This window comes from Martes martes (assembly GCF_963455335.1).
Source record: "Martes martes genome assembly, chromosome: 12".
Lineage (NCBI taxonomy): Eukaryota > Metazoa > Chordata > Mammalia > Carnivora > Mustelidae > Martes > Martes martes.
In genome coordinates this window covers 65,414,918-65,431,156 of record NC_137900.1, presented here as the reverse complement: position 1 = coordinate 65,431,156, position 16,239 = coordinate 65,414,918, and the positions used below count along the sequence as shown (strand labels likewise).

Sequence of the window (16,239 nt, the reverse complement as noted above, 5' to 3'; positions counted from 1 at the left end):
CAGATAAATTCAATTTAAAGCCAACAACTATAATAAGAGATGAGGAAGGAAACTATATCATACTTAAAGGGTCTGTCCAACAAGAAGATCTAAGAATTTTAAATATCTATGCCCCTAACGTGGGAGCAGCCAATTATATAAACAAATTAATAACAAAATCAAAGAAACACATCGACAATAATACAGTAATAGTAGGGGACTTTAACACCTCCCTCACTCAAATGGACAGATCATCTAAGCAAAAGATCAGAAATAAAGGCTTTAAATGACACATTGGACCAGATGGACATCACAGATATATTCAGAACACTTCATTCCAAAGCAACAGAATACACATTATTCTTTAGTGCACATGGAACATTCTCTAGAATAGATCACATCCTGGGTCACAAATCAGGTCTCAACCAGTACCAAAAGATTGGGATCATTCCCTGAAAATTTTCAGACCACAGTGCTCTGAAGCTAGAACTCAATCACAAGAGGAAAGTTGGAAAGAACTCGAATACATGGAGGGTAAAGAGCATCCTACTAAAGAATGAATGGGTTAACCACAAAATTAAAGAAGAATTGAAAAAATTCACGGAAACAAATGAAAATGAAAACACAACTGCTCAAAATCTGGGACACAGCAAAGGTGGTCCTGAGAGGAAAGTATATAGCAACACAAGCCTTTCTCAAGAAACAAGAAAGGTCTCAAGTACACAACCTAACCCTACACCCAAAGGAGCTGGAGAAAGAACGGCAATGAAAGCCTAAACCCAGCAAGAGAAGAGAAATAATAAACATCAGAGCAGAAACCAAGGAAATAGAAACAAATAGAACAGTAGAAAAGATAAACGAAACAAGGAGCAGTTTCTTTGAAAGAATAAGATTGATAAACACCCAGCCAGACATATCAAAATAAAAGAGAAAGGACCCAAATTAATAGAATCATGAATGAAAGAGGAAAGGTCACAACCAACACCAAAGAAATACAAACAATTATGAGAACATATTATGAGCAACTGTACACCAGCAAATTTGAGAATCTGGAAGAAATGGATGCATTCCTAGAGACATATAAACTACCAAAACTGAACCAGGAAGAAACAGAAAACCTGAACAGACCCATAACCAGTAAGGAGATTGAAGCAGTCATCAAAAATCTCCCAACAAAAAAGAGCCCAGGGCCAGACAGCTTCCCAGGGGCATTCTACCCAACATTTAAAGAAGAATTAATACCTATTCTCCTGAAATTGTTCCAAAAAATAGAAATGGAAGGAAAACTTCCAAACTCATTTTATGAGGCCAGCATTACCTTGATCCCCAAACCAGACAAAGACCCCATCAAAAAGGTGAATTACAGACCAATATCCTTGATGAAAACAGATGCAAAAATTCTCACCAAAATACTAGTCAATAGGCTCCAACAGTATATTAAAAGGTTTATTCACCACGACCAAGTGGGATTTATTCCTGGGCTGCAAGTTTCATTCAACATCCACAAATCAATCAATGTGATACAATACATTAATAAAAGAAAGAACAAGAGCCATATGATACTCTCAATAGATGCTGAAAAAGCATTTGACAAAGTACAGCATCCTTTCTTGATCAAAACTCTTCACAGTGGGGAAAAAAACCAAAACAAAACAACTTTTCACAGTGTAGGGATAGAGGGTACATACCTCAATATCATCAAAGCCATCTATGAAAAACTCACAGCAAATATCATTCTCAGTGGGGGAAAAACAGAGCTTTCCCCCTAAGGTCAGGAACACGGCAGGGCTGTCTACTATCACCACTGCTATTCAACATAGTACTAGAAGTCCTAGCCTCAGCAATCAGACAACAAAAAGAAATAAAGGGCAACCAAATCAGCAGAGAAGTCAAACTCTTTCTCTTTGCAGATGATATGATACTTTATGTGGGAAACCCAAAAGACTCCACCCCAAAACTGCTAGAACTCAAACAGGTATTCAGTAAAGTGTCAGGATATAAAATCAATGCACAGAAATCAGTTGCGTTTATATACAGCAACATCAAGACAGAAGAAAGAGAAATTAAGGAGTTGATCCCATACAATTGCACCCCCAACCATAAGATACCTAGGAATAAACCTAACCAAAGAGGCAAAGAATCTGTACTCAGAAAACTATAGAATAGTCATGAAAGAAATTGAGGAAGACACAAAGAAATGGAAAAATTTTCCATGCCCATGGATTGGAAGAACAAATACTGTGAAAATGTCTATGTTACCTAAAGCAGTCTACACATTTAATGCAATCTCTACCAAAATACCATCAAATTTTTCAAAGAAATGGAGCATATAATCCTAAGATTTATATGGAACCAGAAAAGACCCCAAATAGCCAGAGGAATGTTGAAAAAGAAAACTAAAGTTGGTGGCACCACAATTCCAGACTTCAAGCTCTATTACAAAGCTGTCATCATCAAGACAGTATGGTACTGGCACAAAAACAGACACATAGATCAATGGAACGGAATAGAGAGCCCAGAAATGGACCCTCAACTAATCTTCGACAAAGCAGGAAAGAATGTCCAATGGAAAAAAGTCTCTTCAACAAATGGTGTTGGAAAAATTGGACAGCCACATGCAGAAGAATGAAACTGGACCACTTTCTTACACCACACACAAAGACAAATTCAAAATGGGTGGAAGACCTAAATATGAGACAGGAAGCCATCAAAATCCTAGAGAACACAGGCAGCAACCTCTTCGACCTCAGCTGCAGCAACTCCTTCCTAGAAACACAGTCAAAGGCAAGGAAAGCAGGGGCAAAAATGAACTATTGGGACTTCATCAAGATGAAATGTTTTTGCACAGCAAAGGAAACAGTCAACAAAACCAAAAGAGAACTGACAAAATGGGAGAAGATATTTGCTAGAGACATATCAGATAAAGGGCTAGTACTCAAAATCTATAAAGAACTTACCAATGGGCAGAAGACATGAACAGACATTTCTGCAAAGAAGACATCCAGATGGCCAACAGACAAATGAAAAAATGCTCAACATCACTTGGCATCAGGGAAATACAAATCAAAACCATAGTGAGATACCACCTCACACCAGTCAGAATGGCTGAAATTAACAAGTCAGGAAATGATAGATGTTGGCAAGGATGTGGAGAAAAGGGAACCCTCCTACACTTTTGGTGGGAATGCAAACTAGTGCAGCCACTCTGGAAAACATTCTGGATGTTCCTCAACAAGTTGGAAATAGAGCTACCCTACAACCCAGAAATCGTACTACTGGGTATTTACCCCAGAGATACAAATGTAGGGATCGAAGGAGCATGTGCACCTGAATGTTTATAGCAGCAATGTCCACAATAGCCAAACTATGGAAAAAACCTAGATGTCCATCAACAGATGAATGGATAAAGAAGAGGTGATACACACACACACACACCCCCAAACACAGACACACAGCCACACAGCCATAAACACAGACACACCCACACACACATGGAATACTATGCAGCCATCAAAAAGCCCTGAAATCTTGCCATTTGCAATGATGTGGATGGAACTAGAGGGTATTATGCTAAGAGAAATAAGTCAATCAGAGAAAGACAATTATTGTAGGATTTCTCTGATATGAGGAATTTGAGAGGCAGGGCGTGGGTCATGGGGGTTAAGGAGGGAATAAATGAAACAAAATGGGATTGGGATGGAGACAAACTGTAAGTGACTGTTAATCTCATGAAAAAAACTGAGGGTTGCTGGGGGCTGCGGGGGAGGGATAGGGTGGCTGGGTTATGGACATTGGGGAGGGTATGTGCTATGGTGAGTGTTGTGAAATGTGTAAGCCTGATGATTCACAGACCTGTACCCCTGGGGCAAATAGCACATTATATGTTAATTTTAAAAAAGGAAAAAAATGAATAAAGACTATATACAAACACACACACACACACACACACACACACACACAAATAGGAATAAATTCAACTAAAGAGATGAAAGATCTCTACATTGACAACTACAGAACACTGATGAAATAAATTGAAGACACAAATAATTGGAAAGGTACTGTGTGTTCTTGGATTGGAAGAATATTATTAAAATATCTGTAGTGCCCAAAGCCATCTATAGATTCCATGCAATCCCTATCAAGAGTCCAATGGCATTTTTTTTACAGAAGTAGAAAAATTCTAAAGTTCATATAGAACTATAAAAGACCCCAGTGCCCAATGCAATCCTGAAAAAGAAGAAGGGGAGAAGTCTCATACTTCTGATTTAAACTATATTATAAAGTTATAGTAATCAAAACAATATGGTACCCATATAAAAACAGATGCCTAGACCAATGGAAGAGAATTAAGTGCCCAGAAATAAATTCATGCATATAAGGTCAACTATATTTGATAAGGGAGCCAAGCATACTCAGTGGAGAGAAGACAATTGTTTAATAGACAGTGCTGGAAATATTGGATATTCACATGTAAAAGAATGAAACTAGACCCTTATCTTAACACCAGTCACAAAAATTAACTGGAAGTGGATTTAAAAGACCTAAATGTAAGACCAGAAATTCCTAAAACTCAGGGAAAAAAACTCCCTTGCTAATGATTTTTTTTTTTTTTTTTTGGATATGATGCTAAAAGCACGAACAACAAAATAAAGAAGTGGAACTATAAAATAAAAAGCTTAAGCACAGCAAAATAAATGACAATATGTGGAAATGAAAAGACAATCTGTGGAATGGGAAAAATATTTACAAATCATATATCTGATAAGAGGTTATTATCCAAAATACATAGAGAACTCCTACAACTAAATAGCAAAAAAATCCCAAATAATCCATTGGAAAAAATGGGCAAAGTACCTGAATAGACATTTTTTTTTTCAAAAATGATACATGAGTGGCTAACAGGTTCATTCATGAGAGGGTGCTCAACATCATTAATCGTAGGGGAAATTCAAATTATCACCAAGATGAGAGATCACATTGTGTCTGGTAGCATGGCTATTATCAGAAGATGAGATAACCAATGTTGGCAAGATGTGCAGAAAATGGAGCCCTGTTCTGTTGGTAGAATAGTAAATTGGTTTTGCCACTATGGAAAACAATATGGATTTTTCTCAAAAAATTAAAAATAGAACTACATATGATCCATCAATTCTACTTTTGGGGATATATGTAGAAGGAAATTAAAATCTATGTTGAGATACCTGCATCCCCATGTTCATTTTAGCACTATTTACAATAGTCAAGACACGGAAACATCCTAAGTTGTCCATCCATGTATGAATGGATAAAGAAATTATGGTTTACATACAAGACCCATAAAAAAGGAAATTCTGCCATTTGTGACAACATGGATGGACTTTGAGGGAATTATGCTAAGTGAAATAAGCCAGAGAAAGCTAAATACTGTACTTATTATACTTATATGTGGAACCTTAAAAAGGAAGAAAAAAGACCAGATTTTGTGGTTACCAGAGGTAGGTGGTAAGGGGAGGAGGAACTGGGTGGTGGTGATCAAAAGATACAAACTTCCAGTTATGAGATAAATAAGCACTGGGGATATAATGTACAGCATGATAGTTATATTAACATTGCTTTATGGTATACAGATAAAAGTTGTTGAGAGCATCCTAAGAGTTTTCATCACAAGGAAAAAAAAAACAATTTTTCACTCTGCTTCTTTTTGATATCTACTTGAGATGATGGACCCTAACTAAACTTACTGTGGTAATCATTTCATATGAATCATATATGCAAGTTAAGTCATTATGCTGTGCACCTTAAACTTATACAAGGCTGTTTGTCAATTATCTCTCAAAACTGGTGGAGGGAAAAGGCTGAGTAACCTGCAGAAGTTCTCACAGCTAGAGCCAAGGGAGATCAACATTCAAACTCAGTGCCGTCTGACCCAAGTCCAGCTAAGGACTTTGATCTTGATCTGTACTGTGTACTTGGTGGGGATCTGCAGAGGTTTTTTAAAAAAGGGTGGCAAAAGTGGGGCACCTGGGCGGCTCAGTTGGTTAAGTGTCCAGCTCTTGATTTTGGCTCAGGTCATAATCTCAGGGTTATGAGACTGAGCCCCACATTGGACTGTGCTCAGTATGGAGTCTGCTTAGGACTCTCTCTCTCTCTCCCTTTGCCCCTCTCCCCCATGTGCCGGCTCGTTCTCTAAAATAAATAAATCTTAAGGAAAAATAAAAAAGCGGTGGCAAAAGTAAGAGCTGTATTTTACTAAGTTCATTCTGTTGGAGGTTGGGGCCTGGACTGGGAGAGAGGGGAGGGGCATGGGAATGATGGCTGTCTTTACATCTAGTGTTTATTGGATGGTGTCTATCCCACATGCATTCCTAAACTTCTTATTGAACACAGCTGTTCTGGAGACTCCCAAGGAAAGCTTTTTCAAGATTTATCTGATTTTTTTCTGATTGGTAGCTGATTAATTACTAGTGAGCCTAAAGGCACTGCAGAGACAGGCCCCATGCCTGATTTTAAATACACCAAATGAGAAATGATGTCTTCCTAAAGTCTGCTAAAAAGTCTCCTTGTGATGCTAGGTGCAGTCTTTCTCTCTTGCCCTCAAGACTGATTTCATTCATACTGCAGGATTCTCCTTTTTCCTGTAGCATGCCAAACCACGGGATTTCTCCACTAGAATATAGATCACATTTCCAAAAAGCCAACTCTGGAGGAAAAAGTTGGAGATATGGGGCAGTACTGCTCCATAGTTCAGCTGCTTTGGTTTGTGATGACACGCATCGTCCACACCCTCTTCTCTGTGAGCAGAAATCTCACTGGGAAGCCCAGGTATTGGTTTTCAGTGGGTACACCTTCCACCTAATCATTCTGGTATGTAGAATTCTGAGTCTGTGTCCAGAGGACAGGATGGTCCCAGGGCTCAGAGTAATAGCCTCTGTTCTGCCATCCTCAAGGAAAACAGCACTCCTGGTTTGTTGGGAGCCCTAAATGCCCAGTCATCCCGTTCAGCCCGGGGCTCACGGCCTTTCGTATGGTCCAGCCGATCCTTGCTAACTCACCCTACACGTGCTGGAGAAGAGCTGACAGGAAGGCCGCTTACAAAAGTTCAGGTAAAAGGAAGTGTTTAATACGACTGTTCTTAGCCACAGCAACTTTCCAGCCTCACTTAGAGCACCCAGTATCCTGTTTCAATCTTGAAAATAAAGTCTTGATTGGTAATAAGACTCACACTTTTTAAGACTCAGCCTCACTCACCGTTCTCCGTGCCCAAGGTTCCCTCTGCTCACCCAATCCTTGCGCATTTCCTAGTCGGCCTCTGTCCTTAACGTGTCTCCTGGGACGACAGCCTGCCTCTCTGTGGAGCAGTTATGTGCCAGACCCTGTTCTCCACTCCACCCCTCAATGCTCCTTTGCTTGGGTGTCAGACACCACACACTGTCCCAGGACACCGATTTGGTCTCCTGTACTTAAAATGGAAGATGCATAAGGCTATGTAACAGAATCAATAAGAGGGTTTTTACTGTCACCAGATCTGTGACTTCCCACAATGTGCATCCCACAGTCCCTTTGGGGGGACTGTCCCAGGTCTCAGAATTGCACACCAGTGCAGCCAGAGGGCTGGGTAATTGCCTCCCCAGATGGGCACACAGACTGTGAGCCCAGTGTTCTTGAGGGGATGACTGAAGGCTCATTTGCTGCTATGGACACTTACGGACAGGACCTGTCAGCTTCTGACTCTTCAAAGGAGTCAAAGAACAATTTGACAGGAAGGCATTTCGGCTAGGGAGCAGCTGTGGGGCCTGATGTGGTAAACCTTGCTGGCTTGTTTAGATCCCCAGTTTCAGCTGAAATACATAAAAAGTTCCTCTGGGATGGTAGCCAATGCGCATCTGGCAGAACTCCCCAAGGAGGGGGAGCAAGGACCGTGTCCATCTCTGGCTGCAGAGGCAGACTAGCTCTGCTCTGAGCCCACACTGGCACTTCTTAGCTCTGTAACTTGGTGGGTTTATTAACCTCTCTGTGCTTCAGCTTCCTCATCTGTGAAATGGGGACAAGAACACTATCTGCCTCATAGAGCTGTTGGGAGGACTGACTCAGGTAATACGGGTAAAACTCATTAGAACAGCCCCTGGCACAAGCGCCTAATCAATGCCAAGTACTAGTATTAGCCACAGTAATAACAACAACGTTACCTTGACCAGTGTGAGCCCCATCCATGCAGCCCTTCTTCTCCAACCTGTTCTGAGGTGAAGAGCATGAGGTCTGCCTCCGCTGCCGTGACTTTGACCACAGCAAACACCACCTTTACCGAGAATGTATGGGAAAGGCCCTTGAGTCAGAGCTTCAGGGGCCTGACTTGTACCACTGGGACAACTCGTTTTTCTTGAGACAATCTGCTTGCCTGAAAAATGGGGACACTGATCCCTATGGTGACAGCTTCCTGGGGTGGCGGGGAGAGCAAGGGGGACCAGGCAGGAGATGACTTTATAAGGCCAGCGGCTTGAACAGACATGAGGACGCACTGTGGCAGAGGCCGTGCCCACATGGAGCAGATCAGCTGACTCCCAGCCAGGCAGTCCTGGCACTACAGTCCCCGAGGCCTCTCCCCGGATCTTCCGAGAACCTCTCCCACTCTCTCCGCTCTCTCTCTCTCCTTCTGCCAACAGGAGGGTCTTTCTGGCCCTTTTATCTCCTGACAGGGGTGTTGACATGTGGCACACCTGTGCTCGAAGTGATTTACTTGCTTTGTTCCCCCATCGGCCTTCCTCTCTCTGGAGATGGAGGCCACCTGAGCCCCACCTGTGGGCAATGGCTCCAGCCCTCCCCCAGACACCAGTCATGACTGAGGCCTCATCTAGATTTAGGCCCTGGGGGGCCTGCAGATGAAGGAGATTCTGAAATATGTGAAAAACTTGCAGCAAAGGACTCCTCCAGTCCTCTCATGATGACTCCCTGGAGGAATTTGTCTCCGTATGTCAGGACGCCTCCACGACTCCTCCTAACACCCACCCCACATCCCCAGCTTGGCAGGTGCTCGAGCAGGGTTTTGTAATCTAAGAGCCACTTAATCCACTATGACCAGGCCCTGGTTTAGGTACTCGGGCTATGACTAATTCCTGGGTAGTAAAGAAATAAAAAGAAAAATAAAGTATCTTCCATGCGTAGTGCTTTAGAATTTAGGAAGTGCACAAGATCTCATTCTAGCAACCTGCCGTACAAGCAGAACAGGCGCAGCAATGACTAAACCCTGTTTTACAGATGAGAAAACTGAAGGTCAGGGAGGACACGTGACTGGCAAAGGTCAGATAACTTGTCAGACACCCGAAACTCAGGCTTCCTGGTTAGAAACTGAACACTCTTGGATCGAGCCCCGCATCGGACTCTCTGCTCAGCAGGGAGCCTGCTTCCTCCTCTCTCTCTGCCTGCCTCTCTGCCTACTTGTGATCTGTCTGTCAAATAAATAATAAAATAAAATCTTTAAAAAAAAAAAAAAAACTGAACACTCTTTTCCTTTACACCAGGCTATCCCGGGTGCTTCCTAACTTTCTTGGCAAAACTGTCTTCCAAATAGCTTATGCAGAGTAAATTACAAGGACCTACCTGTGAGTGAATTTTATGAGCATGCTCAGTAAAATTGGCCTGTCAGGCCAGCACGTGGAGTTCACTAGAGAAACAGAGCACAGGGCGTGTCACGTTAGGACATTAGCAGTATGAGGAGCTGTGGTACCTCCCTCACCCTACCTTCTCCAGGCCCGCTGGATGACCGCTGCTGCCTTGTTCTTTTTGCGAAACAGCTCTTTCCTACTTCTTTCTTTCTGGATTATCTGCAGCCGCAGCTCTACAGGGAGAAGGTCAATATTCAGAGTGTGCCCAGAGAGAGCACCAGGTGCTGGATCAGGCTCCTTGGATATCCGAGTATCCTCAGACAGGGTGGATGTTCCCGACTTCCTGACTCCTGATCCCAACACCTCCATGTTCTGTGGCAAGTCTGAGTAGATCCCTCCTGTGAGCTTGTCCTGTGTCATTTTGTTTCTTGGTGTTCGATGGTGGAGAGGATTCTGCCCAGCCTGGACCACCTCCCCCTTGGCACTGCCAGGCCGGCTGGAACCAGCCGGGGAGTGCCTTCCTCCTCGGAGCTCTTGAACGCGCCTTTTCTGGGAGGCACATTTGGCCTTGGGTGCTGTGTCCTGCCGCCTGCTGGGTTTCCGCGGGCCATCCTGCTGTGGAAGGCTTGCTGCTGCCCAACTGGGGTCCTCTCTTTCTTCATCAGGCCCGGCCACCCTGGTACAGGAAGGCTGCTTCAAGAAGCCTTTCCCTTTGTCACACCGCTGTTCACCAACTGTCTCACCTCTGGACTTCTCAACAGAGGAGACTCCTGGATGTCTGCTTCCATCATTGCCTTCACTGGGGCTGAAGTGGACACAGGCAGATCGGCCTTTAGACTGTTGTCTGGGTGATTCTTGGGGAGACAAGGAAAAAGGGAAAGAATATTTACTGTCCCAAACTTGTATAGTAGTTCTGCTCATTTGGTCACATAAAATACTCAGACTTGTCCTATTAGCAACACCATTGATAGTAGTGATTCTAATTAGAAAAAAACAAACAAACAAACCTGTTCAGCTTCTATTTCTAGCAATGGAATGTCAGATAACCTGAAAGTCTTCCCACTACAATGCTGACTAAAATATAATAAACATTCTTTTACAAGCATAATAGTGCCTTCAAGAAAATAAAGAAAATCCAAAACAAAGGAGAGGCCAAAAACAAAGAGAAAACCAAAAATCAGGGTGTTAAATGTGTGAGTTGATACAGCAACCATCTGGGCAGGTACTCATGGTGGAGTGGACAATGTTTGGTCTTAACTAAAAATATCTGGCTGTCTTTTAATATCCAGATAAGGACAGAAAACAAGGCCTTTTTAAAAAATCTTATTTATTTATTTGACACACAGAGATAGATCACAAGTAGGCAGAGAGGCAGGCGGGGAGGGGAGGCAAGCAGGCTCCCTGCTGAGCAGAGAGCCCGATGTGGGGCTCGATCCCAGTACCTTGGGATCATGACCTGAACCGAAGGCAGAGGCTTAACCCACTGAGCCACCCAGTTACCTCAGAAAACAAGCTCTTGCGGGCAGAAAGTTAGCTAGAACCAACACCCTGCAGGAAGCCAGGACTCTTGAGGGGGTATGTCCTCTGGGCTATGATAGCCCAGATAAAAAATCGAATTGCCAGCACTGGGAAACAACAAGCAAATTTGTCTTAGCCCGGGTTCTGGACGGGGAGAAGAGTCTCCTTGGAGGATCTGAAACCTAAGTCCTGTGCCTCATGTGGGGTTCACATTCATTCATTCTCAACCCATAGGAAAAATTAATATAAAAAACCAATATCAGGATGGTGGTAAGGATGCTTCACTGAAGCAAATGCAATATTACTTTGACGTGGCATTTCCTCCACTCAGCTCACACAGAGGGGTCCTTCTGAAAATGATGTCACAGTCCAAAATTATAAAATGCATGAGGAAACAGTCTACTGCGAATGCGTTACCAGACACAATAGCTCTATCAGATCAACAAGAACTGAGCTAATAGAACAGTGTGCACATACACAAATACACATGCACATGAACTGATTAAACACAAAAGAATTTAAAAATAGGGGAAAAGAATAGATTTGAACAAGGACTAAATATAACCTCTAAAATGAAACAGTTTAGACTCAATACCAAAAGCAATGACGGAACTTCTGCTTCTGTAATGGCAGAACAGAGGCACACTCACCACTGAGGACAACAGAAAAGCCAAGCAAAATATTACAAGCCACCTGTCTGAAGGCACTGAAGAGCTAACAGGACAGAAAAAATGTGGGGGCCGAGATGCAGGAGAATCGGGTAACCAACAGAGATGGGCAAGGCATCTGGGGTCATATATTCCTAAGAGAATTATATCATCCCCTCAAGGTTTGGAGGATAAAACCTGGAGTCCGGAACCTGCCAAGAAGTATTTTTTTTGGGGGGGGGGCTGGGACCCTGGAGGGCTATATCTTAGGAGAAAAGGTGAACTCATAGTAAATTGATCCTTGTAGGGACTGAGGGCAGCTTTGCTTCATCTCAGTATTGAAAACTGGATTAAGGTTTGGATTGCTCAAACTTGGATCACTCATGCTCCTACATGTCTGCCAGAAGCTGATGTAAATCCCCTCTGGAGGAATTACTATCATCCTAGGTCTCGTGTTATTTATCATGTAATTTTTTTATATTAAATGCTTACCACTCAATCAAAAATATGCAGGCAGATAACAGACAAGATAATATTCAAGGAGTGGGGGAGACAATAGGACAGACACACATGTTATCCAGATAATTTCTTTTCAGAAACAGACTTTAAAACAACCCTTTTACAGTGCAAAGATGTATCTAAACTCTGCTATGCTTCATGTAAGACAAAGGGGAAATAAGGGAATCCACTTTATATGCTCATTTGTATAAAAGAAATATACAAAGGATCAACCAGAAACCAAAGAGACTGCGTACCTACTGTGATGGGGCAGAAAGGAGGAGAAAGAGGGAAATGGGAACTGGCTAGTGGGGCTGAGGAGGGCAATACTTCTATGGGTATATCTTTTTGTATAGTTCTGACTCTTAGAACCATTATCATGTTTCACATACACTACTAAAGCCCCAATTAATTAAACAACAAGATACCACTATTAGATGGTGGAAACGCAAAAACACTGACAACACCAAGGGCTGATGAGGAGGCAGAGCCACTGGAACTCTCAGACACTGCTGCTGGGAATGCAAGACGGTACAGCCACTTTGCAAGGTGGTGCAGCAGCTCCTTACAAAACTGTTCGCACCACACGAGCCAGTAGTTTTCTCTACCAGTCAATGGACTGGTGGTTGCTAAAAGTTCAAGGGAGGGAAGGATACATAGGGAGAGCACAGGGCACTGTGATGGTTAATTTTATGTGTCAACTTGACTGGCATCAGGGGTGCCCAGATGGCTGGTAAAATATTACTTCTGCGTGTGTCTGTGAGGATGTTTTGGGAAGAAATTAGCATTTGAATTGGTAGACCGCATAGAGAAGACTGCCCTCACCAATGCAGGTGGGCAACATCTAGTCTGTGGAGGGCCTCAATAGAACAAAAAGGTGGAGGAAGGGCAGATTTGCTGGGACAAAGCTGCCCTTACACACTGGTGCTGCTCGTTTTCAGGCTTTCAGACTTGGATCAGAACTTACACCATCAGCCTCCTCATCCCCCTGATTCTCAGGCCTTTGGACTCGGCCTCACACCATCTGCCGCCCTGGTTCTCAAGCCTTCAGATTCACTGAATCATACCACCAGCTCTCCTGGTTCTCCAGCTTGCAGGCAGCAAATCGTGGGACTTCTCAACCTCCATAATCCAGTGAGCCAGTAATCCTCCTCTTTTATATATATCCTATTAGTTCTGATTCTCCGGAGAACCCTGACTAATACAGGCAATGAAACTCTTCTGTACGATGCTGTAATGCTGGATATGAGTCATTATATGTTTGTCAAAACCTACAGAATGTGCAACACCAGCCATGAAGTCTGATGTAAACCGTGGACTTCATGTGATAAGGATGTATCAATGTAGGTTCATCAATTTTAACAAATGCGCCACTCTGGGAGAGGACGCTGAGTGGGGAAGTACATGTGTGCGGGGGGCCGGGAGTGTATGGGAACTCTGCCCTTTCTGGTCAATTTTGCTGTAAACCTAAAACTGCTCTAAAAAGTAAATTCTAGGGGTGCCTGGGTGGCTCAGTGGGTTAAAGCCTCTGCCTTCGGCTTAGGTCATGATCCCAGGTCCTGGGATCGAACCCCGCATTGGGCTCTCTGCTCAGCAGGGAGCCTGCTTCCCTTCCTCTCTCTCTCTGCTTGCCTCTCTGCCTACTTGTGATCTCTGTCTGTCAAATAAATAAACAAAAATCTTAAAAAAAAAAAAAAGTAAATTCTATTAAAAGGAAAAAAAAGGTCCAGACCTCCAGTTCTAAGATAAATAAGTCACAGGGATGAAAAATAAAGCAAAGGAAATATAGTCAATATTGTTATAGTAGTGTTGTATGGTAACAGATGGTGGCCACACTTATGGTGAGCATTGCGTAATGTATAGGACTGTCCAATCACTATGTTGTAAACCCGAAAGTAATGTAACACCGTGTGTCAACCATCTATCAGTAAAAAAAGGAAAAAAAAGAAAAATAATGAAGAAACTGCTAGATGATATTAGATGCTACTAACTAGTAATGATAAAAATGATGTGATTTGGGTATTAATAGAGATAGATCAGTGAGAAACAATACAAAGCTAGAAGTATACCTGTATATTAAAAATATATAATAAGGATAGTGTTTTTTAATTTGTGGTGAGGAGCTGAGCTGCTTGGAGCCCCTGGGTGTGAACCCAGAGTGGGATGCCATGCCCCTCCCGAAGCCTTATTCACAAAGCCCACTGCCAGTGTCATGGCTCCAAGTATATGGCTTGTTTCCATGTATATTGTTGTATATTCTATGCAGATTATTTCATGTATATGCCTAGAACAACTGTCTATTCTCTAAAAAGAAGTCATTAGATTCCAATATTACCATACAAAAAATTAAATCTGAAAGAGTAAAAACTAGAAAATATATGTGATTATTACATCTTGAAGTGGGAAAAACCTTTTCTTAGGGAAAACCACAAGGATAAAAAGCTCAAAAGAAAAAATTAAACAGAATTAAAGGGTAAATTTTAAAAAGACATTCATTATATATGATAGACAAAGATTACTATTATTATATGCTGAGCTTTTAGAGTGGTTAAGAAAATGAAAAACCAATATAAAAATTGACATAGTACAGCAGTGAACAATCCAGAAAATAAATACACAGAGCCAGTAAAAATATGACAAAATTCCATCCTGCTAACTAGGACTCAATAAAATCACTATTTGCCTAAATGTTTGGAGAGAGTTTTGGGTTTTTTGCTTTTGAAAGGCTGAAATAACCTTTTGCAACCTTCCTAGAATGAAATTTGGCAGGATGTTTAAAGAGCCATAAAAATTAGAGATGTACACAAAAATTTATATGAAAGGTTATTTAGCTCATATGTCCTACAACACAGACATGATTAAACAAATCATGCTGTATTCATAATCTGATATAATGCTAAGCAGTCACTAACATTTTTGTTGAAAAAAGGAGATAATGTAAGAAAATCTCAAAATGGGATGCCCATACTCTTCTGAAATGAAAGAGAAGGAAAGTTCTAGAAGATGGATTTGTGCCAAAGTGATGAGTTGCTTAACTTAAGGAGGATTTTTATTTTTTCTTTGTTCTTTTCTGTTTTCAAATTCTTTTATAATGTACAATGACCAATTTTGTAATTAGGAAAAAGTGTCATTTTCTGCTTCAATAAAGTACCCAACACCGGGCACCTGGGTGGCTCAGTGGGTTAAGCCTCTGCCTTTGGCTCAGGTCATGATCTCAGGGTCCTGGGATTTAGCCCCGCATCGGGCTCTCTGCTCAGCGGGGAGCCTGCTTCCCCCCTCTCTCTGTCTCTCTGCCTACTTGTGATCTCTCTCTCTGTGTCAAATAAATAAATAAAATCTTTCAAAAAAATAAAATAAAATAGGGGCGCCTGGGTGGCTCAGTGGGTTAAAGCCTCTGCCTTCGGCTCAGGTCATGATCCCAGGGTCCTGGGATTGAGCCCCGCATCGGGCTCTCTGCTCAGCAGGGAGCCTGCTTCCTCCTCTCTCTCTGCCTGCCTCTCTGCCTACTTGTGATCTCTGTCAAATAAATAAATAAATAAAATTTAAAAAATAAAATAAAATAAAATAAATAAACAAAAAAAGTACCCAACTAAAAAAAAAAGAAAGAAAGAAAAAGCCCAACAATTAAAATCAACTAGGATGTAGGAAAGAACTCAAAATGGAATATAAATAGTAACAAACAAACCCAACTGTATTACAAATGAATTAGGTAACCACACTAAAAGGCGAAGAAAAGAACTGATCTAAGTAACTTAGTAAAAACATATTTTGGCTGAATAAGGACAAAAAGAAATGTATATAAAGATTGTGCTCTAGTTAATAAGTTTGTTTCTCACAGGGTTGGGTTAGCAATTCTGAAACTATTTTATGTGTACACCGGAACTGAAGAAAGAAGCATATATCTCCTAGATGATGGGAGCCAGATCTTTCACTGTTGGAGGAAACACTTCAAGTAAAGAGAAAAGATAGAATAATCGCTTTGGTGTTGAATGGAATCAGAGGTATCACGAATATGAACT

The 16,239-nt window shown here is 41.9% G+C and overlaps 1 protein-coding gene across 1 annotated transcript in view; it reads right to left on the bottom strand.

The window, feature by feature from the left end:
- The window catches only part of INVS (inversin), a 166,192-nt gene that overhangs the window by 14,293 nt on the left and 135,660 nt on the right, over positions 1 to 16,239 (bottom strand). The window contains exon 14 of the mRNA XM_080819610.1: positions 9,694 to 10,411. Within this exon, the coding sequence (XP_080675736.1) occupies positions 9,694 to 10,411 (718 nt within the window). The remainder of the gene's footprint in view (positions 1 to 9,693; positions 10,412 to 16,239) is intronic.